This window comes from Fusarium flagelliforme, assembly GCF_020744385.1.
Source record: "Fusarium flagelliforme strain FIESC 12 MPI-CAGE-AA-0113 chromosome Unknown B0J16scaffold_1, whole genome shotgun sequence".
NCBI lineage: Eukaryota > Fungi > Ascomycota > Sordariomycetes > Hypocreales > Nectriaceae > Fusarium > Fusarium flagelliforme.
The window spans coordinates 5,646,486-5,666,693 of NW_025763503.1; the positions used below are offsets into that span (position 1 = coordinate 5,646,486).

The following is a 20,208-nucleotide window of genomic DNA, read 5'->3' on the forward strand; positions in this document are numbered from 1 at the left end:
TTCTCTGTTTCTTAACTCTTGACCCCACATTGAACTCCCGCCCGTCGTCTCAGCAAGTATGGGTAGCTTAGCGGCCTACTAAGCTACCTACCTGGGTCCCGGCAGCTTTGCAGCCTAGAGCTAGGTCCTACGTAAACTGAGCGCGGGGCATTGTTATTCCCATGATCCATCTTCAACTCACCTCCATCATCTTCAATCTTCACGCTATCATCTATCGGCCAAGCTAACAATAGCTTCGCTCAACACCACACCGGACCTTCTAATCTCAATCACCCTTACTAGCCCGAACCACGCAATTTCCACCTCCGTCTTTGAATCTCATACACGATCCACACCTAACTGATACTTTTCCTACCTCATCATGGCTACCTCGGCCCCCGCCAACCCTCTTCTCTCGAATCAGAAGAGTTCCGAGCTTCAGGCTGTCCTTCACCCTCTCGTTCTTCTTACCATCTCCGACTATATCACGCGGCACACTCTTCGTCAGCAGAATGGTCCTATCATTGGCGTCTTGTTGGGCCAGCAGAATGGCCGCGAAATCACAATCGAGCATGCTTTCGAAGCTCATACTCGCCAAGAGCCCAATGTACAAGGCGGTTACCTACTTGATGGTGACCGATTCAGCACACGCCTAGAGCAGAGTCAGTCGTCACGTATACGCTGTTGGTCTACCTCTCTAACCGCATACTAGTGATCACTGTCCACAAAGATAGACAACTCGACCTTGTCGGATGGTACACCCTTCTACCATCTTCCGGCCCTACCTCGACTATCCTTCCCGTTCATAATCAAATTCTTCAAGGCTGGAATGAGTCGGCCATACTTCTGGGTTTCCATCCAGAACAGGTCCTTGATCATTCTGTCGGCGGCAAGCTCCCTCTGACCATTTACGAAAGCAACTACGAGGTCGATGATCCAAAAACTGATAATGATGGCGAGGATAAGAAGATGGACGATGGAGAACCTACGCTCAAACTCAAGTTCAAAGAGCTACCATACACCGTTGAGACTGATGAAACCGAAATGATAAGCATGAACTACGTTGCTGCTTCGGGAGGAAGCGCGGCCGCTGCTGTTCCCAAGGAAGACAAGCCATCTCTTTCAATCGAATCAAATGGCAAAGGAAAGCGCCGGCTCGTCGAAAGCCAAGACGAAGAGAAGGATGTTGCTCAGGAGGATGAGGTTGCTCTTACACCAGAGGAGGATGAGATGATTGCCGCCCTGACTGCAAAGGCAAACGCCATCAAGATGCTCCAGTCCCGACTCCATCTACTCACGACATATCTTGAGCGCCTTCCCCCTTCTTACGTCAATGGCGACGCTACCGATGCTAGTAGCATGGATACCGACTACACCACCCCGTCACCAACCGTTCTACGTCGGATTCAAGCTCTCGTGAGCCGCCTGGACCTTGTCATTCCTTCCGACAAACCCTCTTTCGAGCGAGAGATGCTCCACGAGGCCAACGATGTGAACCTGGTGAGACTTCTCAACGGAATCGTGCAGAGCCTGGGTCAAGCTCGTGATGTAGGCAAGAAGTTCCACGTTGTTGAAGCTGCAAAGGCTACACATCGTCGTGGTGCAGCTGGTCCCAATCAAGAGTTCGCTGACCCATCCTTCAATATCCGTGGGGCTGGTGATATTCTAATCTAGAAACGACTATCCATTTGCTTGCAAGTCTGAAGCACAACGAATCCGATATGACCACGATGAGCTTATTCGAAAGCATTTTAGCCCGGCGTTAGGTGTTTAGAGTAGATGACGAATACAAAACATTATAGACCGGCCACATCATCCTTAGCAAGCAATAGCCGAAGGCTCCCATCGATATGCATTTGACTATGGACCAAGTAGCTGAGCTTTATCTTGCTATCAAACCATCAGCACTCTCAGAAGATTGTTGTGCCTTGTTGCCAGTGTTGTTGAAATGGTTGAAGCTGCTGCTGCCACGTCTTGCGTAACATCAATTTTAACTTGTTTGTGCACCTGTAGCCGATATGCCCGCCAGGAATCAATAACCCAACTCCCAAGACCGAAAGGAACGTGTCATTAAATCATGCAATTGCCTGGATATCTATGTCTATTTTTCGTATCATGGCGTGGCTTCAAATCTGAAAAGGACCTTATGCCTCGATCACAATCTTCAAAACTAGGTTGCCCTCATCGTCACTGGTGCGTGTTGCAAGCTCGAATGCAGTTTGTGCCTTGTCAAGACCCTTGAAACGATGCGTCACCATGTCGTCCAGCGAAGGAAGACAGCATCCAGAAGGGTTCGTAGCTTGAGAGCACAAAAGCCGGATTCCAGTAGGATATGTATTCGAGTAGCGGAATACGCCCAAGATATCGATCTCACGCAGGTGCGCCACTGACAAAGGCAGGGTCTGGATAGGGGTTCCCATCCCTACCATGATGACCTTTCCGCCAGCTTTGGTCGCATACAAGCTTGTGTGCATACAGACCTCTTTGCCGGTACACTCAAAAGTGATATCAACACCGTCCTCATCCTCTTCAAGGAAGAATGAGCCTGCCGGGTTCGATGAAGCAACTATATCTGCTGCCAGAGACTTTGCTCCGTCAAAACGGCTTGCCGTTGAAAATGTGCTGGCTGGTGTTAAAGCACCAGTAGCAGGAGTGGATATACCCGAAGAGTAGTTTGATGAATTCAAGCGTGAGATGGGAGTCACGAACCCATGCGTTGCAAATCCTCGGCTGACGGCGTAGTTCACACGTCCAGCATCAATGTCCGTGATAGTTACTGAAGTACAGCCTGATTGGCGAGCCATTGCAGCAGTCAATAGGCCGACGGTGCCGGCCCCAACAACAACGGCAGTGGAGCCGGGCTCCGGTCTTGCGCGATTCACTGCATGTATAGCTACCGACAAGGGTTCAAGGAGAGCCGCTGCCTCATATGAGACGTTGTCTGGAAGTCTGTACGCTTTAGCAATTGCTTTCGTCGTAGAGCGTGTAATTGGCTTACTTGTGACACCAAACCGCAGGGTGATTAATCCTTTCTTGCAATGTGCCTTGGTAGTGAGGATATGTTTTGGCACTGCTCCTGAAGCGCAACTTTTTGCACAGATTGTACCGGCCTTTACGACAAGTACCACAATTTCCGCAAGCGACGCCAACCTCAAGGGCGACTCGGTCTCCTAGCTTGAAGCCATTCACTTGAGGGCCAATAGCAACAACTTCGCCAGACGATTCGTGGCCTAGAGACAGTGGGTGGCAAGCACAGAGATCGCCGTTGGCAAACTTCTTGTAGTAAGAAACATCTGAGCCACAAATACCTGTTGCTTTAACAGCAATCTGAAGCTCGCCTGCTGCTGGAGGCTCGATGATTCTAGTTTCCTGACACACGTCATCAGTTAAGCTTGTGTTCGGGTAGGGCTGAATCTTTAACTGGGGCGGTGGTCATGGTTAACTTACCATCCGCAGATCGCGGGGACCATGCAAGACAGAAGCGCTGATGCTCAACGGCTTTGAGGGACCAGCGGGTAGGAACGCTGATGCGGCCTCTCCCGTAGAGGGACCAGCGGGTAGGAACGCTGATGCGGCCTCTCCCGTAGCAACTGGGGCCATGGCTGTCAAGTCCGGTGCTTGAAGCGTGGGATAAAGGTGGGATATTGATTGAGACTGGAGACGTGAAGTCGGTTGATGGCTTGACCAGTTGCCGTTTGGGGCGTTCACAGTAAAGCGGATTGGCTGGTGGGGAGCGCAGAAATGTGGGAGTTGACGAGCGCGTGGGGGTAAGCTCCAGGATAGTTCGTGGAGGTGCTTCAAGTGCCAAGTGCTTTAGCCAGGCAGATATCAAGAAAAACTGGAGGTGAACATGAAACTGGTGAATCGAGCCTTCCTGGTACAGTGATAGAACTAGTTTGGGCAGGTAAGAAACTTTTTAGATATAGGCGAAGGGGGCCAGAGAAGATGGGTTCCCACCCTTTAAGTACCTACCTAGGTACCTAGATAACACTCTCACTCTCCCCAGCTCCCTGCGGAAGTTTGGGCAGAGGAGTCCGGATCAAGAGCAATGGGGAGTAAGGGCGTGTGCTATCGTCAAGTTGCCCAGTGCCAAGCTGGTAGGTGTTCGGAGGCGTCTGAAACGACAAGAAAAGGCCCAGTCAGGGATCATTAAGCTATCGGAGGGAAACCAAGACCTACCGTAAAGTGCTGTCATATAGCAAACTAGCTGCAGGACTTACATACAGTAGCATGATGGCAAATGCGTACTGGCGGAGGGGCGGTCTTGTCGCTGGGGTCCTGACGAGCCAGATGTGTGCCGTGTGCCATGTGCGTGGACCAGGGTCAGGCAAAGAGAGTGAAATTGGTGGATGTCTTGCGGTCGAGGTTCTATTAGAGCGGGCGTCCGTCTCGCATGCAGATATGGGGCGTCACTGAGGACTTGATGCTTGTTCGTGGGGCACGCTACCAAGGGTCTTTTAGCGGCATTGACTTCCCAGGCTCCCAGGAGCAGTTGGTCAACGTATCGCTGCGGGTTGTATTTTTCTGCTCCTCTTCTGCGTCTGTTGAAGCAGACAGAGAGTATGTCCACAATGCTACTGCACTGGATGATGAGGTATGCTACCAAAAGTTGTACTACAATTTGATAATGCCGAGATCTTGATGATGACGGCCGCGACTGGTGCCCGCTCCAACGAGGAAACAAGATCGTCAATTGTGACGACGAGCATGCCTTCGATATTGTCGCATATCTCTGCAACGGAAGACGGCCAGGTGTACCGGGGACCATGTAAGTTGCAATCCTGAGCCATGCACAAATAGGAGTATGGCATAGCGCTTAGTCTGCCCGATATCGCGGTGAGCGAGACTGGTACTGTACAAACAATGCTATGGGAACTGAACGGTCATTGACGGCCATGTTGTGAAGTAGCGACACTGAATTGTCCTTTTTGAGCTCGAATTCGGGGTCATCAACATAGTATGTGAATGGTTGATGGGTTTGAGTCCCGGAATCGATCATGATATTGATTGACGGTAGTAGGATTTGTTCTTTACAAAGAAATGAATCGTTAATGAGGCTTGTTCTCAACGGTTGAGCCTCATTTGGGCTTCTTTACCTTCCCCGTGGTGTAGCTCATCAATCAGGTATCTGATATTAGCGCACTACTCTGATACAAGAAGCTCACAAGAAGACCAAAAAAAATCTGGGGAAATCATATCCCAATACCGATCATTATGGAGGTGCTTTCCTCCATCAACAAGAAGGAGGCTCTTTCCCTGAGCAATAGGTTATGGATGTCTAACCGTCCGGGTATGGAGGTACTTGCCTTCTCTTTCACCAATCGGAAACGCATCCATTCTATTAAACAATAAGGAAGGCGCATCTCCCATGAATTCCGACGTCTTCCGTCCCTACCGGTAAGATTTTTTCTTAGCCGTCTGATACACTTCTGGACCTGCAATGATTGATATTCCAGTCCTCTGCAGCTCTCTGAGACACAGTCTTGTAGGTGACATTGTGAGGAAAAACGCATGAAACACCCTTAGCCCCATTGTTGTCCCGACAGGCGAGATCAATTACGGTTATCAATTAACACACATTCTCGACTATTCGCTGCCCGCTTATCGCGGTCCGCCCGTTACGCCATTGACTGTTCCTCGCCAACAAGGCCCCCTGGGAGCACGCGAGAGGATAGCGTCTTTTCATTCGGTCCCTATCAATGTCTGCTGTGCTCTGTACGTTTTACTCACTGATAGATGACAAGGATTTCTGGAGAGTGTGAACCCCAGACCCCATAGGCAATCCGGCAATCCAACCCTACGACTAACGGGGATGGGATACGAATGCATCCGCCTCCCCTACTCTATCGTTTCCCCACGGCGATCTGTTGTCTCAAGATGAGAGAGAAGTGATCAAGTCCAAATCTGGTGACACCCGTTCTACCCAGAACGATACGGAGAAATGCCATATTAACAAGAGTTACCGCAATTGCACCCAAATCCTGTCAACAAGAACAGCCTTGCAAGTTGAGCGCTTGCAGCAATCTTTGTGCTACGTCTGCACCCCCCATCTTCTTTCGTTTAGAACATGGCCCATCAACAACCAAGGTTTGATCTTGCTAGCCGGCTCTACACCACTCGGGTGCCAGGAAACATTATCTAATGCAGTCCTTGCCGCAAACTTCAGCTTCGTCCGAACCTGACAGGCTAAGTGCCGTGACCTTGGCTTTCAGTCAGGAAGAAATATTCCGCTGCTCCAGGTAGATGTTCGCCGTTCTACCACGGAATTGGCGTGCTTGATTGGTTTGTTTTTGTTTGGCTATCTCGCCGTGGCTCTGCCGCAGGGTTGGAGGCCTGTAAAGATGCAGACATGACGAGATTCATGCACTTCGGGTTCCACTGCTTCATCCCAAGCCCTAGGTATGGCAGTCGATTCCTGATCAACAATCCTAGGCCAAAACGGTGAAAATCCAGGACCCAAGCATGCCAAGCCAGTTCGCAATGACTGTCAATCACGGTTAAAGACCTCCAATGACATGGACTCACTAGCTGCGATTCAGGCTCAATGCGAGGTTATCAAGACCCGAATTACCGACAACTTCGATTTATGGAGAACGGTTATGGTTTACAGACCCAGTTGCCAAGTTAGAGTGCGGCCTCATTGCTTCCGTAGTCGACGGCCACGATTTTGGCACTCAAGAAACCAATTCAACCGTTGCAGTCGTCAATGCTCTCGATCAGATCAGCCGTGCTCCTCGAAACGCATTACATGCGCACTGCCATATATACACATGGTATGGCCATATAATGACCAGACCGCCACTTGGTATCTTGAATCTACCAGGCGATTTGACTTACTGTTGATAAGAGTCTCAACAAGAACAAATGAACAATTGACACTGTCATTAAACTATAAATACTACCTCAAGGCAATAATCACGTCAGCTTCTTCCATGTTATGTAAAATACCGAGATGCATTCAATGGCTTGCTGTCGCTACAATATGGACTAAGCTTGTCTGCGTCTTGAATGCTGCCGAGCATGTATTGAGGCGTGTCCACTCACGCATGCTTGTAGTCATGAAAACCTTCGTTGGTTGCGATCTTCTCCTCTCAAAGTAGACTTTCAACGAGAAAGTCTTGGATATGGCTTTCTTCAATAAGTGTACAACGCAACTTATTGTAGCTATCGCCCACCTGCAATTGGCAGTTACACGATAATCTCGAGCAGCCGTAGGTTGTGTACGACAGTTACATGCATAGTGTGTTATCCTGCGGCTTGGCATCGGTGAGCATAAACTTTAGATATCCTCAGACCGATTTCATATTGCGAAAGCAATATCCAATGAGTTCGAATTCCTTTATCTTTCTAGGGCCTCTAGAAACCAGTACATAAACTCATGTGGAATCATGAAGCGTACCTCTCCGTTGCCATTTTCGACGACTGACATAACTGTGACGATGGATCAAGCCCTGTCCTGATAACTCAATACCTACTTAACATCGCATCATCCTTATTCGGGTACTGAAAGCCACATGTTCTCTCTGCCAATCCCTACACACCGCTTATCACTTCGAAGATCGGACGGCAGATGTTAAATGATAGATGACAGTTTTGTGTTGTACCAAAAAGTAGTGTTATTATCACAGTCGAGGATGCTGATTGATGTGTACAGTTTAAGAAGGCACACCACGGTGTTCAATGCAAGTTATGAGGCCTTGAGGCCTTACACATACAGAAGAGGAGACCACTAGAGGTAAAGATAACATACAGTTTTAAATGACACCAGGCTCGGAGCGATGCTATCAAACAGAGAAAAGAGGAAGGAATCTGATGCAGGACCCTCGTCCATCACCCATAAGCGCCCTGGCAAAGTAACTTAGAAAGTGCTGGCAGCCAGTCGACTCGCAGCATTTCTGGCGTCCACACGATCCTCGTCTTCCTCCTCACTGACACCCTTGAGGCCTGTACGACCCGCGGCCTGGCGTCCTTGAGCTGTCTCGGCATTCTCTTCACTCTCGCCCTCCTCTGATACCTTACTGATAAGGCTGCCTGACACGCTGCGACCAGTTGCATCTGAACGACGGGGAACGCCACTCCAAGAGTCACCCTTGGGACCTTGGCTAGCTGCGAGGCTCGAGCGACGTACAGTTGGGTGCGATTCGCGACCAAGTCGGCTCAGACCACCTGAAGCGTCAATTGATCTGATGTCTGGGCGGACTGTCTCTAGTAGAGCCAATGTCCGCCTTTCGGCCTCGATTTCGCGAAGCACATACTCCCTGATGCTCAAACGAAGATCGGCAGAGGTTCTCGAGAACCATTTCCGTCGCTCTTGAACCAGATTCTGGGTCACGCGGTTGGTTTTGTTGTACAGCCAAGTCTCATGCTGGCGCGCATCGTCCAATGCTGTGATGGCCTCATCTACCTTCTCGCGACGCACACTCGAGCTGGCCTTGAGGCGATCGGCTGCATTTAGCTTACTGCGCGTGGCCTCCTGTGCTTGTAGAAATTCACGAATTAGAATTTGGCGGTTGGTAAGTGATTCCTTGACAATAAAGGCGTCCTGGGAATGGTATTGGAACGGGTCGCCAATAGTCGTGGCCTCTGCTGTTGCTTGGGCAGCATGGTAGTCACCAACGGTCTGAACGACTTTACCAAGCTTTCGGTAGGCGTTGGCCAGACCAGGATGGAGCTCTTGGACGTGCATACTTGTAAGTTTAGAACCATAATCGGCTTCAGAAAGGCCAAGACCTGGGGGACGTTCAGTATTCTGTAGTTTTACGGTATAACGAAAACTCACCTCTTCGAGCTTTGACCAGCTTATCAACCTTGTGGCCAGCATCCATGCTACCCAAATAGAAAAGCTTAACAGTTGGTCGCGCATCCGCGAGCTCAGGGGTGTCATCGGGAGGCGGAGCAAACTGCTTCAAGATCTTTCTGCGCACGCCTGTCGCGGGCTGTTTCTTTTTGACCATAGGGCTGTAGCCAAAATCGCTTTCAACGAATAGCACCATCTCGTCGTCTCGCATCAAGACCTCGTTACTGCAAACGTAATTCAACCATCTCTGCATCAAGGCCTTGACACGAATTTCATCCTCATCTGTGCCGGCTCCGGCAGAGGTCAGAGGCGGGGGAACTGCAGGAACAAAGACCTCTGGGTTTGCAGATATCAGATGATCCGCGAGCTTAACAAACTCGGAGTGCAGACGGCGGACGTCGCGGAATTGAGTTGTACGAAAGCGGGGAATATTTGTCTACATCCGTCAGTTCATGCGGGGGAGAAGAGGACCTGAAAATAGTCATACGTGAACATCGAATCGCAAAATAGGGTCCTTCTTGCCAGTGCGCTCAAGTCCAGTGATCTTGGCCTGGAGTCTGTACTGAGGTCCAGCAGGCTTTTGTGGAGGCTGCTCATGTTCAGGCTGCGAAGCTGGTGGACCAGCCTGGTCGTATTGATGGCCCTGTACCGTGGCTCGTTCTGCGTCCTCGGCTGATGGTTCGGCGGCTGTGGACTGCGACTGCGCCTCTGAAGGGTTCAGCGTCCCCGAAGCCTCAGTGTCATCTTCTGTGCCAGATGCCGTGGTCGCAGTGCCCGGACGAGGGAACTCTTCAGTCTGAGGCGTAGACTGTTCTTGGGATAGACCGTTCGAAGATTGTGTGTTGAAGCGAAAGGGAGGAGGAGGATTATCAGCCGAGACGGGATTGAAGGCAGCAATATTGTTTCGCGATGGAGACGACACAGGGGAGTTACCCCAGGGCGAATCGCCGGCGGGATCCTCAGCGTCGTGGATCGTGGAGCTGTAGTCCATCGCGAATAAAGTATTGGCGATGGAGAATGGCGATTATATTAGCTGAAGAATTGCTGATGGGTGAGAGAAGCTGAAGGAATGACGTTGCGTTATGTTGCGTGCACCCAGATCCAAGCCCAAGTCGGCGGTCGGCTGGGACGGACGGGGGAGACGGGGGTGGAGTAACTTAAGGTAATCGAATTGAGCCAGACCACCTTTGCGGAGTGGAGGCTCAGGGAGCTTAGACCCAGCCCAGAGCAATGGTTATCTTATCAGCTCTCTTTAGGTTAGTGAGGGGCTTAAGAAAATGTTTGGCTCGACATCACTGGTGAAGGAATTTGAGATTTGCCAGTCATCCTGTCCTGCTACCTTAGATACTTTAGTTGACAGCTTTTGCGCCGACTTCAAGCAACAACTCCAACCACCAAAGACTTGTCTAAATTCTTCAATCAATACCGGAACTCAATACAAATTTCAAAATGGGCAAAAAGCGTGCGCGCGAAGAAGTCAAGGATGTCCCACCTGCGGACGTCGACAAGATGGACGAGGATGGCTCCGATGGTGAGGTAGGCAAATCTTGGTAAAACCACACCGGTGCCCTTCTGACCATCGTTTAGGATTTCGATATGGTCGACGTCGATTTTGAGTGGTTCAACTTTGACCCCGAGGTTGACTTCCATGGAACCAAAACCCTTTTGCGACAGCTATTCGATGTTGATGCGAATCTTTTCAACATGTCTGCCCTTGCCGATCTTGTTCTCTCGCAACCCACAATTGGCTCGACTATCAAGGTTGACGGCAAAGCCAACGACGCCTACGCGATACTCACCGTCCTCAACACAGCTGTTCACCAAGACAAGGAGCCTATGAATGATATCATTAAGTACCTTGTGGAGAAGGCGCAAACCAATTCGTCTCTAGCACCCATTGCAGATGTACTCGGCAGCGGCAAGCATGTAGGACTCGTGTTCTCTGAACGACTTATCAACATGCCCTCTGAGCTGGCGCCACCGCTCTACTCAATGCTTGTCGATGAGGTAGAGGCCGCCGTGGAGGATAAGGAGCCTTACAATTTCTCCCACTACTTGATTCTATCCAAGACATATCAAGAGATGGAGTCCAAACTGGATGTCGAGAACCAGAAGCGCAAGAAAGCCAAGGAGGAAGCCGGCATGTACTATTTCCACATGGAGGATGAGGTGCTGCACAAACATGCGGTCGCGCACGGAAACTTCAACTACACAAAAGAGGACGAGCTGGCGGCAGACAGCAAGCGGGCATTCCAAGAGATGGGCGTCAAGGCGCACGGGCACATGATTCTCATTGAAGCAGACAAGTTCCCCGGGGCAGTAAAGGCTGTTAATGAATATCTGAGTGCTGCGCAATAAAAAGAACCTTAGGCGTCCGATTCTAGCCTCTGCATTAGGTATTCAACCTCCACTTCCTTGGTCAACGGGATAACAAAGTCCTTGTACATTGAAACAACGGCATCGACATCGATCTTTGCCGCTCCTTCTGTTCCGTCTGGGATAGAGGGGTCCTTTCCATAAGTCAAAGCCTTGAGTCGTAGTCGCTCGAGAACCTGTTTCTCAACAGCAGAATTGGTGATGGACTCTGCGATACCTTCTCGGTCCTCTGCCTTGATAAGACGGATGTATTTCTCTTGCTCAGAGCGGAACTTGGACTCGGCGACAAATTTGCCGAAATGGATACGTCGTGACAAGGCTTGTAGACAAGCAATATCGCAAGTCGCAGTTGAGCCGTAGTTTTCCTGAGACTCGCCCCGCTCCTCGCGGCCGAAGTCGGGGCACACAGCGGGAAGGAACTTTTCTGTATAGAATTGCTTGATCTTATCGTTCACGTTGACGTCGTTTTCGTGTAGGATCCTGGGGTAGTTGAGAGGCTTAAGAATTGGGTTTTGCAGAGCATCTGGGAAGAAAGGGTATTCGTCGGGAGATTCGAAACGGCGGATCAGAGATTGCAGCTTTTCTTGTTCGCGAAAGTACCAGTCGAGAAAGCTCAGGTTCGCTTCTGGCAGCTCGACAGCTCCAGGGACGTAAATCGTCTATTGAAAGACCAGTCAATCACCTATCACGCACTCTGTAGCCTATGATTATGTTCGGCTGGACCGGGGTTTGTATGAGGGTCTCATATCTCACTTACACCATTCAATGCGAACTGGACTCTTTCAATCAAATGGAATGTGATTGTGTCCTCAAGTCGACTTCTACTGTCAGTCCTGATCTCTCTTGACCCAAAGAATAAAGCTTATGTGGAATTGGGTAACTCGTACATGAGCTGGAACCGGATTCTAGCAAGATCCAGGGCGTGTGCGGCATCGGCCATGTTGATAACGGTATCCATGTTGATTAGGTATGATAATAAAGAGTGATTGCGCAGAATCGTTTCTTGGCTCGAATAGGTAGTGTAAATCTGAATAGTCAGAGATATTCAGGGCTGATCAGAAACGACAATGTCCAAGTATGACACTTGGCCAAAGTGAAATGAGATGAGATTATCAATGTAATGAGTCGTATTGAAACCCAATTGACTCAAAAGGTTAGTTGGAGCGGGTACGGAAAGCCCAGTTGTACGGGCACTGAAGATTTCCTACCGTCTGGGCTGCCGACCTTTACCTGCCCGGGCGGGCTATCTATGGTTGGCAGACCGAGGCCGAGCCCAGGGCAAGAGCGGATCGGGAACTACCTGGAGCCGGCACTTCCCTGAGGTCGATTACCATCTTTTCGCGAACCTGTGCGAAAAATTACAGTGGACCTACTATATTAAAATCCATGATGGGTGGGCATGGAGGGGTAACCTTTCTGGGGCTGGGAAAGAGCTCAGGGAGGAAGGAGGTCTTGGATGTCACCAGCCAGCATAAAGCCGCACTTGATCTAATCTAATTGAAGAGCCTGGACTGGCTTAAGTCCAGGGCTCAGACAACCTGGAAGCAAAGCAAACCAAGGTAGCAACCTACTAAGCTGCACGCCACCAGACCGTATTCAGAGATCGTTCCAGCAGTTCCAGCGCTGTGGCAGAGCCGTCGCAGTAACCAATTACAGCGGGATTTCCATTTGCTTCTGCCCACATTAGCGTCTCGGATCAGAAGCCTCCCAAGCCCAAGTCCAAGCCCGTGGTCGGGTCTTTTTGCCCTCCACCTCTAACTATAACCAAGGTTATCCCGGCGCGCGTCATGATAAACTCCTCGTGAGCGGCCAATTCTTTTGTTCTTTCCTCCCCCCGAAGCCTCAAGCGTCATTGTTTCAATTCAACGCAATCGCTTCAAGGCCCTCTGATTCTCTTACGCTTCTGCATCTCCTGCAGGAGCTTGGCCATGGCGAACCAAGAGACTCACTATGGCTTCGACGAAGGCGGAGATGACGACCAGTCCATTGTGTCGGTGTGTAGATACTCGAAAATCCATTGTCCTATATGGACCGCAAATCGCTAACCTCAATCTTTCTTGGGTAGACTCGCGGACTCGAGGCTTTCAGTCGAAAGGTTACTACTACAGCTACTCATCTGATCGGTCCTAATGCTGAAGCCACGGCTCATCACTACCAAGCCGCCATGGCCGAGGTTCACAAGCAAATGAAGCGGCCGACCGTCCAGCGAAGCATGTTCGCGATGGCGAGAACGACCCCCACCGACCTCATGCGCTCCAGGCTCTCGACGCACGAAATTCAGCATCGCGCCTTGACGTACTTGCCCGATGAGCTCCTCGCCAACATTCCCGAACACGAGAACCCTTACTCGTTATTTCAGGGCTTCCAGGCCAGTTTTCCAGAGCTGACCGACGAAGGCAAGAAGTTCCAACGACGGGTGTCTCGGGGTCGCAAAATGCTGGAGGATTCAGAGGGGACGCCAGGAAGCCCTAAGAAGCTGACGCAGTTGAAAAAAGAGAAGGCCGCGATGATGCATGAATTTGGATTGTTGGGCACTCGTAAGAGTATGGCGAGTTATGAGATTCGAGAAATTGATAACAAAATCGCCAACCTTCACGGCATGCGAAGAATCATCTTGGACAGGCTAGCGGGATTGGAGCAGGATGAAGCCATGCTGGAGCATGACAGTATGTTCTGTGCCAAATATGTCTCGAGAGCTCTACTAACTTGATAAGTCTCCGAGATGGAAATTCGAGTTGACGAGGCCCAAGCACTGGTTGATGAGGCCGAGGAGATCGCACGAAACACACGGACTCAGGACGAGCAAGATCTAGTTGGTGACGCCGATGATCACGATCAAGAGTTTATGTCTCAGTCTGTGTACGAAAAGATCCCCGCCTCGGAAGCAAGCAGCACGCCCCGAAAGACGAAAAAGGTTCATCGCAAGAAGTCGATGCCCATACTTCATGAGCACTTCGAACCCGGCACCGCTATTCGCGAACTCCGAGCACACAAGGACACGATTACGGCTATTGATTTTGACGCTCCGTTTGGCACTATGGTTACCGCTGCTCTCGACGATACAGTTCGAGTTTGGGATCTCAACGCTGGTAGATGTATGGGTTATATGGAAGGTCACACTGCATCAGTGCGTGCGTTGCAAGTTGAGGATAACATCCTTGCAACCGGCTCTGTGGACGCGACCATCCGACTTTGGGATCTCAGTAAAGCGCACTATGACCCTCATGGCGGTCTTGGAAAGGACGATGATGAGGATGCCATTGCGTTTGGAACGGATAACCACCTTGAACCCCCACCCGGCAGTATGGCCGATTGCCCTCTATACACGTTGGAATCTCATGTTGATGAAATCACGGCTCTTCACTTCAGAGGTGATGTCATGGTTTCCGGTTCTGCAGATAAGACGATTCGCCATTGGGATCTTGAAAAGGGCCGTTGCGTGCAAACACTAGATGTTATGTGGGCGGCGGCAGCGAGTATGACAACGACGGACAGCACATGGCGACCTACCGGGCGATCTCAAAGTAGCTCCGCCGACTTTGTTGGCGCTTTGCAGGTCTTTGAGTCCGCCCTTGCGTGCGGTACTGCAGACGGCATGGTACGTCTGTGGGATCTTCGAAGCGGACAGGTCCATCGCAGCCTGGTCGGTCATACCGGTGCAGTAACATGTCTTCAATTCGATGACGTGCATCTGGTGACAGGAAGCGTGGACAGAAGCATCAGAGTAAGTGGCCGCCATTTTGAAACTTGAAGTAGACTTGACCTAACAACAGTAGATTTGGGATCTTCGAACAGGATCTATTTACGACGCATATGCATACGACAACCCCATCACAGATATGATGTTCGATGCCCGACGAATCGTCAGCGCAGCGGGCGAGGATGTGGTCAAGGTGTACGATAAGGTCGAAGGACGACAATGGGAATGCGGCGCTGGCATCACCGCAGCCGAAGAGGGCAAGACTCCAGCTATCGTGGAGCGTGTACGTGTTAGAGATGGGTATCTTGTTGAAGGCAGACGAGACGGTATCGTTGGTGTGTGGACAAGCTAAGATATATCGTGTGTAATCTGTAAAATAATGAAATCCGCTCATGACGATTTGTACCATGAGAAGCTCTTGAGCTGCTGAAGTGTAGTTCGTGAAATGCGCACTGGTTGTGTTAAAGTCGGGCAAAACTGGACTGGTATTGTCCGTGCTTTGGGTAAGGAATACCCAATCCTATTGGTTACACGTGAAGTTCTTCATATACTGTCATTCGGCTAGGTCTTTGGATTATGGCTTACATCTTCAAGAGCGTCACGACTATACTTCCATACTAAACATATACAACAGTCAGAAATAAGTCGCAACCACAACTATCCCAGGCACAAGCGCATGAGGGATTCATCTTTCGCTTATCAAAGCTTCCGGTCCGAACATGGCGTCGGCAGAATATGAACCAGTTCTTGTCGAATATCTCAAGAAAGCACAAGCACTGATCGAGGATGCGAAAACCAAGCACGCCCGAGATTCAATGGTTGAAGGCATACACGACGATACCGAGGGAGAGACTATAGAACACACTTCAGGGAATGGGGAAGATGAAGCGTTTGAAAACGACAACCTTGACCATACGGCAAATGCCATGACACAACTTCTCGCCAGGCAGGCCCACACAATTGTCGCTGTTCATAAACAACTGACCTCGAATGACCATTCACTTAGAATTGATGAGGGACTACTTCAAAAAAGGATAGCAGACTTGATATCTATATCGTCATCCAAATTCTACGCCTACCGTTACGATCTTCTCCCTGTCATATGGCGTCAGATATATACCGACGCTTGCATACTTGACTCGTTTCAGGTCCTCCTAGGTTCTCTTACCGTTGATAAATGCCTCTCAGAAACGGCCTTGGATACAATTGTTGAGAAGCTCGATAGGGCGCTTATCACGGCTGGGGGTGGAGTACAACAAGGATGGCTCGAAGAGACATTACGGTTGCTCGAGGAGGCTTGGTCAGCGAGCGAAGAGAGCAACAGGCCAACGAAACGCCAGAGGCATGAAGGAATACCTCAACATGATTTTCCGAGCCACGAACCTCATGGTCGCCCGGCTCTCTCACCCAAGAGGGAGTGTCCGCGGTACTCGGGCTGGACAATGCCACAATTTGAAGATTATATGAACAGCGACGAGGGTGAGCCTCGCCCAATTGTCTTCATAGACCTGACCGAAGGCTGGCCTGCTCTCACAGACCGACCATGGAAAAGCCCTGAGTATCTCCTCTCAAAGACTTTCGGGGGGAGACGTCTGGTACCAGTCGAGCTTGGAAGAAGCTACGTCGACGATGGTTGGGGACAAGAGTTGATATCTTTTCGCGAGTTCCTTAGCCGTTATGTCGAACAAGATTATTCTGTTACGAACAAAACTGGCTATCTCGCTCAACACAATCTCTTCCAGCAAATTCCCTCTCTACGCAACGATATCTGCATTCCGGACTTCTGTTGGATTGATGTACCACCTCATCCCACAACCCCATCTCTGAACCAGCCACCCGTTGACGTGCCCCAGCTCAACGCTTGGTTTGGTCCAGCCCGCACCATCACACCTCTCCACACGGACGGCTATCATAACTTACTCTGTCAGGTTGTTGGCACAAAGTACGTCCGACTATACCCCCCGCGTGCCACACCTGCTATGCGACCCAGAGCACCCGAGCATGGTGTCGATATGAGCAACACGAGCGAGCTGGACTTGGGCGTACTGGAAGGATGGGATGAGAAGCCTGATGATATGGAAGAGAGGGATATAGCATCCATAAAGGGTGAACTTGAAGGTGTCGAGTATTGGGAGTGTATACTGGAGCCAGGAGACACACTGGTGATTCCGATCGGTTGGTGGCACTACGTGAGGAGTTTAAGTGTGAGCTTCAGTGTAAGTTTCTGGTGGAACTCATGAGCTTTCCCCAGAATCCAGTGCTACATACATATGCTTACTTGAATGGCAATAGCAACACTTACACAACTACGTGCTGATAGCACTATTCGTTCCCATGTTTTTGTTTCACTGCCTGTGCTTATATAAAAGGTCATCTCGATAAGGAGTGCCTGAAATGGTTGCATAAAGAGTGTAAAGAGTATATGGTAACTTCTCTAACCAGCTGTCGATGCATCATCTACGCTTTCACCAACCCCTTGAGCCTCTCTCCGAGCTTTTGCTCCTGCTTTCAACGTCTCCCACTTTTCCCGATACTTATCCAAAACTTTTTGCATCTTACGATTGTCCTTCTCCAAGCGCTCCATCTGTTTCATGGCCGCAGCGAGCTGTTCTTCCATTTCCTGATTCTTGCGTCGCAATGTTTCGTCTGCTGCCTTACCAGGGTGTGGAGAAGCAGAAGGAGATCCAGGACGCATAAGACGGTAGCTTTCAGCAAGAGCCATGGCAGAAGTCTGGGCGCTAGCTTCAAAGGCGTGGAGGCGTTTGGTCAGCTTGTCGAGCATATCCTTAAGTGATTTGTTTTCAGTATATAATTCCTCGATAGTGTTGTTCAATTCTTTGTCAGTGCTAGCACGGCCGATGCGACGTTTGGCTCCAGGAGATAGTGTGGGTGCCTCTCGGGCGTCAACAAAATCGTCATCATCTTCATCCGGGACATCAAGCAGATCGCTGTGAGACGACGCCCCAAGGCGTCTCCTCTCCTTTTCGGCAAAGCTCAAGATATTTGCATAAGACATGGTATGACCGGTACTGGGTACGACATAGAAAGAATCGGCCGGTCCATGTCCCTCTCTAGCCAAAGTCTTCAAGGTCGCCTGGGAGTAGATCTTGGTGATGTCTGGTTCTGGTATTTTGGACGGGGATGCCTTGAGGTGACTACGCTTAGGCGACATTTCTGGGGAGTCTTGGGATTCAGAAATGGAGGATTCCTCTTGAATCAGCGGCAGTCCAGCAAAGGCCAAGGGTGCCGAAATCTTATTCATGATACTTCCAAAGGCGTTGTAAAATCGAGTATATCCGCCATCATCACTGGATGCCACGGAAGATGCGATATCGGACCGTGGGGAAGATGAGCCCTTGCCATGGCTATCGGAACGTGTAGTTGAGGGAACAGGAGGGACCCATGTTGGTTTACCCGGCCGGTGCTCGATGATATTTTGCATCTTGGCCTTTGTTCCACGAGGATGAGTTGCCGCGTCGAGATTGCCTGGGGCTTGCTCGTTGCTAACGCTGGGCGCAAGAGGCTGTCCTCGGTACTTTGACGGGATGCCACGGGCATTAGCCAAGTTACTGGCAATGGACGAAGACATCTCGCGGTGAGCATAGCGCCTCTGGGTAGGAGGAGCTAGCTTTTTGGATGCCGGAGAGTCATTTTTGTTTTCTTTCTTGCCGTGCGCATCTTGGGAGGGAGTATTCGCCTTGTCGGACGAATCTTTTTCGCTGAGATCGTTATCGTCGACTTGGGGGGCAGGCGCGGTAGGGCGTTTAAGTATGTCTGCGATCTTTCGATGGTGCTCTTCGAGGAGCTTGAGAGTTCGGAGAGCTTCGATGCTGGAGGTCGACCTGGCGGCGTTGGCGAACTCGCCAGCGGCTTGAGTATGTTCGGTGATTGCGATGGTACTATCTGATGACTGGTGGGCTACGCCTGCAGCGCGCACATGATCATGAGCTTTCACAAGCGGCGAAGAGTCCATGTTTCCATGAGTGATACTGTCGGCCTGTTTGCGGAAGTTTGCTGTCTAGGTAGCGAGAGTCTGTTTGCTGTTTGTACTTGAAAGGGATTCGATATGGAGGGGTGTGATGTGAGTGGAAGGTAAGTATCGGTACTGGAACGTGACAAGGTCAAATGTGGGGAGGCACCAGAACAGTTGATCTTAGTGCGTCGTCAGGAATACTTTGTCACTTGTTAGGAAGTTAATTAAATATTCGAGACGAGATAACGTGTTAATATCAAAGCAAGGACTGCCATAAAGCCTTTGCCTGGCTGCTGATGGCTGCAGAAGTATTCCAACCATGTCATTCACTTTTGACAAGGGATCTATATCAGTCATTCAGAGGTTATGACCTCAATCAGTGATCAGATCAATTAAACATTTGGCGGGGTTAAATTGCCCACAGTGATCGGAAATTTCATGACGACACTGGTCTGGTTGTGGAGAAGAGCTGCGAAACATAAAGGCATTTGATTGCATTTCTTGGTAGAGTTGCAGCATCTAAGTCAGGTATGATATGAATCAGATGTCATCTGAGCTTGGCGCTGTATTGTCCTACAGCACTCCGCTCAGTCTGCAGTACAGAGCTTACCTAGGTACTAACCTATACCCTATAGCCTGACTCAAGTAAAAAGTGACTCCATAAGGAACTTGTTGTATTCCTGTTGCGGTTTTATCAACGAGCAGAAGTAAGCTTAATATAGAGGTAATGCGGGCACCTTAAGAGCTCGGGCCGATGGTCCACGTAGATGGCAAAAAAAGGCTGGCAGCTTCCAACGTTGGTACATATTGGATGGAAGTGACTAAAAGTTACCGAGTATCCGTACAATTTCAACTCATTTCATAAACGAATTTCTATGAATAGCTTCTACACGAATTTTATACTGGATACTCGACCCTCTGGTCGGAACCACAACGTAACTTAGGGGTTCTCCTTGCTGCGCCGCGCAATCTAATCCACATTGTTTGGTGAGAGCTTCAGCAAGGATGACCGATTGTCCCATCAGCTAGACCTGTCATGATTGGCGCCCTCAGTGTACAACCCGCAGAGCGGATACAGAAGAGCCCAGGGGTTTTATACGCGGGTTGGTCGGTTAACTTGGAGCTTCCACAGTCTGAGACCCAAGTACGTACTACATGTAATTATTGGATTGTCTACGAACCGAAATAATGGATGAATTTGTGCTGACAACAATTATTAGACCACTGACGTTAATTATCCCTTTTCCCAGGCAGCCACGGGTAAATACAGTACTGTACGAACACTCACTGAAACCACGCATGCGGTTCAAGTTGGGTCCCGTCAGGAATTCCACACAAACTAAATCGAGCACTTGGCTTACCTAGGTAGTACCTATCTTGGCA

General features: G+C 50.0%; 7 protein-coding genes across 7 annotated transcripts; 3 read left to right on the forward strand and 4 right to left on the reverse strand.

Annotated features, from left to right (window-relative positions):
• Positions 1 to 361: 361 nt before the first annotated feature.
• Positions 362 to 1,653, forward strand: B0J16DRAFT_352831 (uncharacterized protein; the record flags this gene model as incomplete). The annotated part of the gene is made up of 2 exons (XM_046129273.1): positions 362 to 641; positions 692 to 1,653. 2 exons carry the CDS (start codon positions 362 to 364, stop codon positions 1,651 to 1,653), a joined length of 1,242 nt encoding a protein of 413 aa, XP_045989753.1.
• Positions 1,654 to 1,888: 235 nt separating this feature from the next.
• On the reverse strand, positions 1,889 to 3,769 carry B0J16DRAFT_34579 (chaperonin 10-like protein). The gene is made up of 3 exons (XM_046128325.1): positions 3,427 to 3,769; positions 2,978 to 3,348; positions 1,889 to 2,928 (listed from the first exon to the last, which is right to left on the reverse strand). The coding sequence occupies exons 1-3, from the start codon at positions 3,577 to 3,579 to the stop codon at positions 2,124 to 2,126; spliced, it is 1,329 nt and encodes a 442-aa protein (XP_045989754.1). The 5' UTR covers positions 3,580 to 3,769; the 3' UTR covers positions 1,889 to 2,123.
• Positions 3,770 to 7,774: 4,005 nt separating this feature from the next.
• Positions 7,775 to 10,024, reverse strand: B0J16DRAFT_34606 (uncharacterized protein). The gene is made up of 3 exons (XM_046128376.1): positions 9,264 to 10,024; positions 8,759 to 9,212; positions 7,775 to 8,709 (listed from the first exon to the last, which is right to left on the reverse strand). The coding sequence occupies exons 1-3, from the start codon at positions 9,765 to 9,767 to the stop codon at positions 7,838 to 7,840; spliced, it is 1,830 nt and encodes a 609-aa protein (XP_045989755.1). The 5' UTR covers positions 9,768 to 10,024; the 3' UTR covers positions 7,775 to 7,837.
• Positions 10,025 to 10,078: 54 nt separating this feature from the next.
• Positions 10,079 to 11,244, forward strand: B0J16DRAFT_34629 (protein BCP1). Its single transcript, XM_046128428.1, has 2 exons — positions 10,079 to 10,312; positions 10,364 to 11,244. The coding sequence occupies exons 1-2, from the start codon at positions 10,226 to 10,228 to the stop codon at positions 11,132 to 11,134; spliced, it is 858 nt and encodes a 285-aa protein (XP_045989756.1). The 5' UTR covers positions 10,079 to 10,225; the 3' UTR covers positions 11,135 to 11,244.
• On the reverse strand, positions 11,143 to 12,092 carry B0J16DRAFT_260077 (chorismate mutase; the record flags this gene model as incomplete). The annotated part of the gene is made up of 3 exons (XM_046123235.1): positions 11,143 to 11,811; positions 11,910 to 11,970; positions 12,040 to 12,092. 3 exons carry the CDS (start codon positions 12,090 to 12,092, stop codon positions 11,143 to 11,145), a joined length of 783 nt encoding a protein of 260 aa, XP_045989757.1.
• A 988-nt stretch (positions 12,093 to 13,080) lies between these two features.
• Positions 13,081 to 17,092, forward strand: B0J16DRAFT_260609 (uncharacterized protein; the record flags this gene model as incomplete). The annotated part of the gene is made up of 5 exons (XM_046123254.1): positions 13,081 to 13,146; positions 13,218 to 13,818; positions 13,867 to 14,876; positions 14,929 to 15,139; positions 15,585 to 17,092. The coding sequence occupies 5 exons, from the start codon at positions 13,081 to 13,083 to the stop codon at positions 17,090 to 17,092; spliced, it is 3,396 nt and encodes a 1,131-aa protein (XP_045989758.1).
• Positions 17,093 to 17,260: 168 nt separating this feature from the next.
• Positions 17,261 to 18,915, reverse strand: B0J16DRAFT_34655 (uncharacterized protein). The gene has a single exon (XM_046128458.1). It carries the CDS (start codon positions 18,823 to 18,825, stop codon positions 17,287 to 17,289), a length of 1,539 nt encoding a protein of 512 aa, XP_045989759.1. The 5' UTR covers positions 18,826 to 18,915; the 3' UTR covers positions 17,261 to 17,286.
• Positions 18,916 to 20,208: the final 1,293 nt, after the last annotated feature.

Bases quoted from the DNA above. Each gene is read 5' to 3' on its own strand.
- B0J16DRAFT_34579 (XM_046128325.1), bottom strand. From the start codon at position 3,579: ATGGCCCCAGTTGCTACGGGAGAGGCCGCATCAGCGTTCCTACCCGCT. The intron at 3,349-3,426 runs GTAAGTTAACCA...GACGTGTGTCAG, and splicing joins GTCCCCGCGATCTGCGGATG to GAAACTAGAATCATCGAGCC. The intron at 2,929-2,977 runs GTAAGCCAATTA...TAAAGCGTACAG, and splicing joins CCTGCGGTTTGGTGTCACAA to ACTTCCAGACAACGTCTCAT.
- B0J16DRAFT_34629 (XM_046128428.1), top strand. From the start codon at position 10,226: ATGGGCAAAAAGCGTGCGCGCGAAGAAGTCAAGGATGTCCCACCTGCG. The intron at 10,313-10,363 runs GTAGGCAAATCT...ACCATCGTTTAG, and splicing joins AGGATGGCTCCGATGGTGAG to GATTTCGATATGGTCGACGT.
- B0J16DRAFT_34655 (XM_046128458.1), bottom strand. From the start codon at position 18,825: ATGGACTCTTCGCCGCTTGTGAAAGCTCATGATCATGTGCGCGCTGCA.
- B0J16DRAFT_34606 (XM_046128376.1), bottom strand. From the start codon at position 9,767: ATGGACTACAGCTCCACGATCCACGACGCTGAGGATCCCGCCGGCGAT. The intron at 9,213-9,263 runs GTATGACTATTT...TGACGGATGTAG, and splicing joins TTTTGCGATTCGATGTTCAC to ACAAATATTCCCCGCTTTCG. The intron at 8,710-8,758 runs GTGAGTTTTCGT...AACGTCCCCCAG, and splicing joins GCTGGTCAAAGCTCGAAGAG to GTCTTGGCCTTTCTGAAGCC.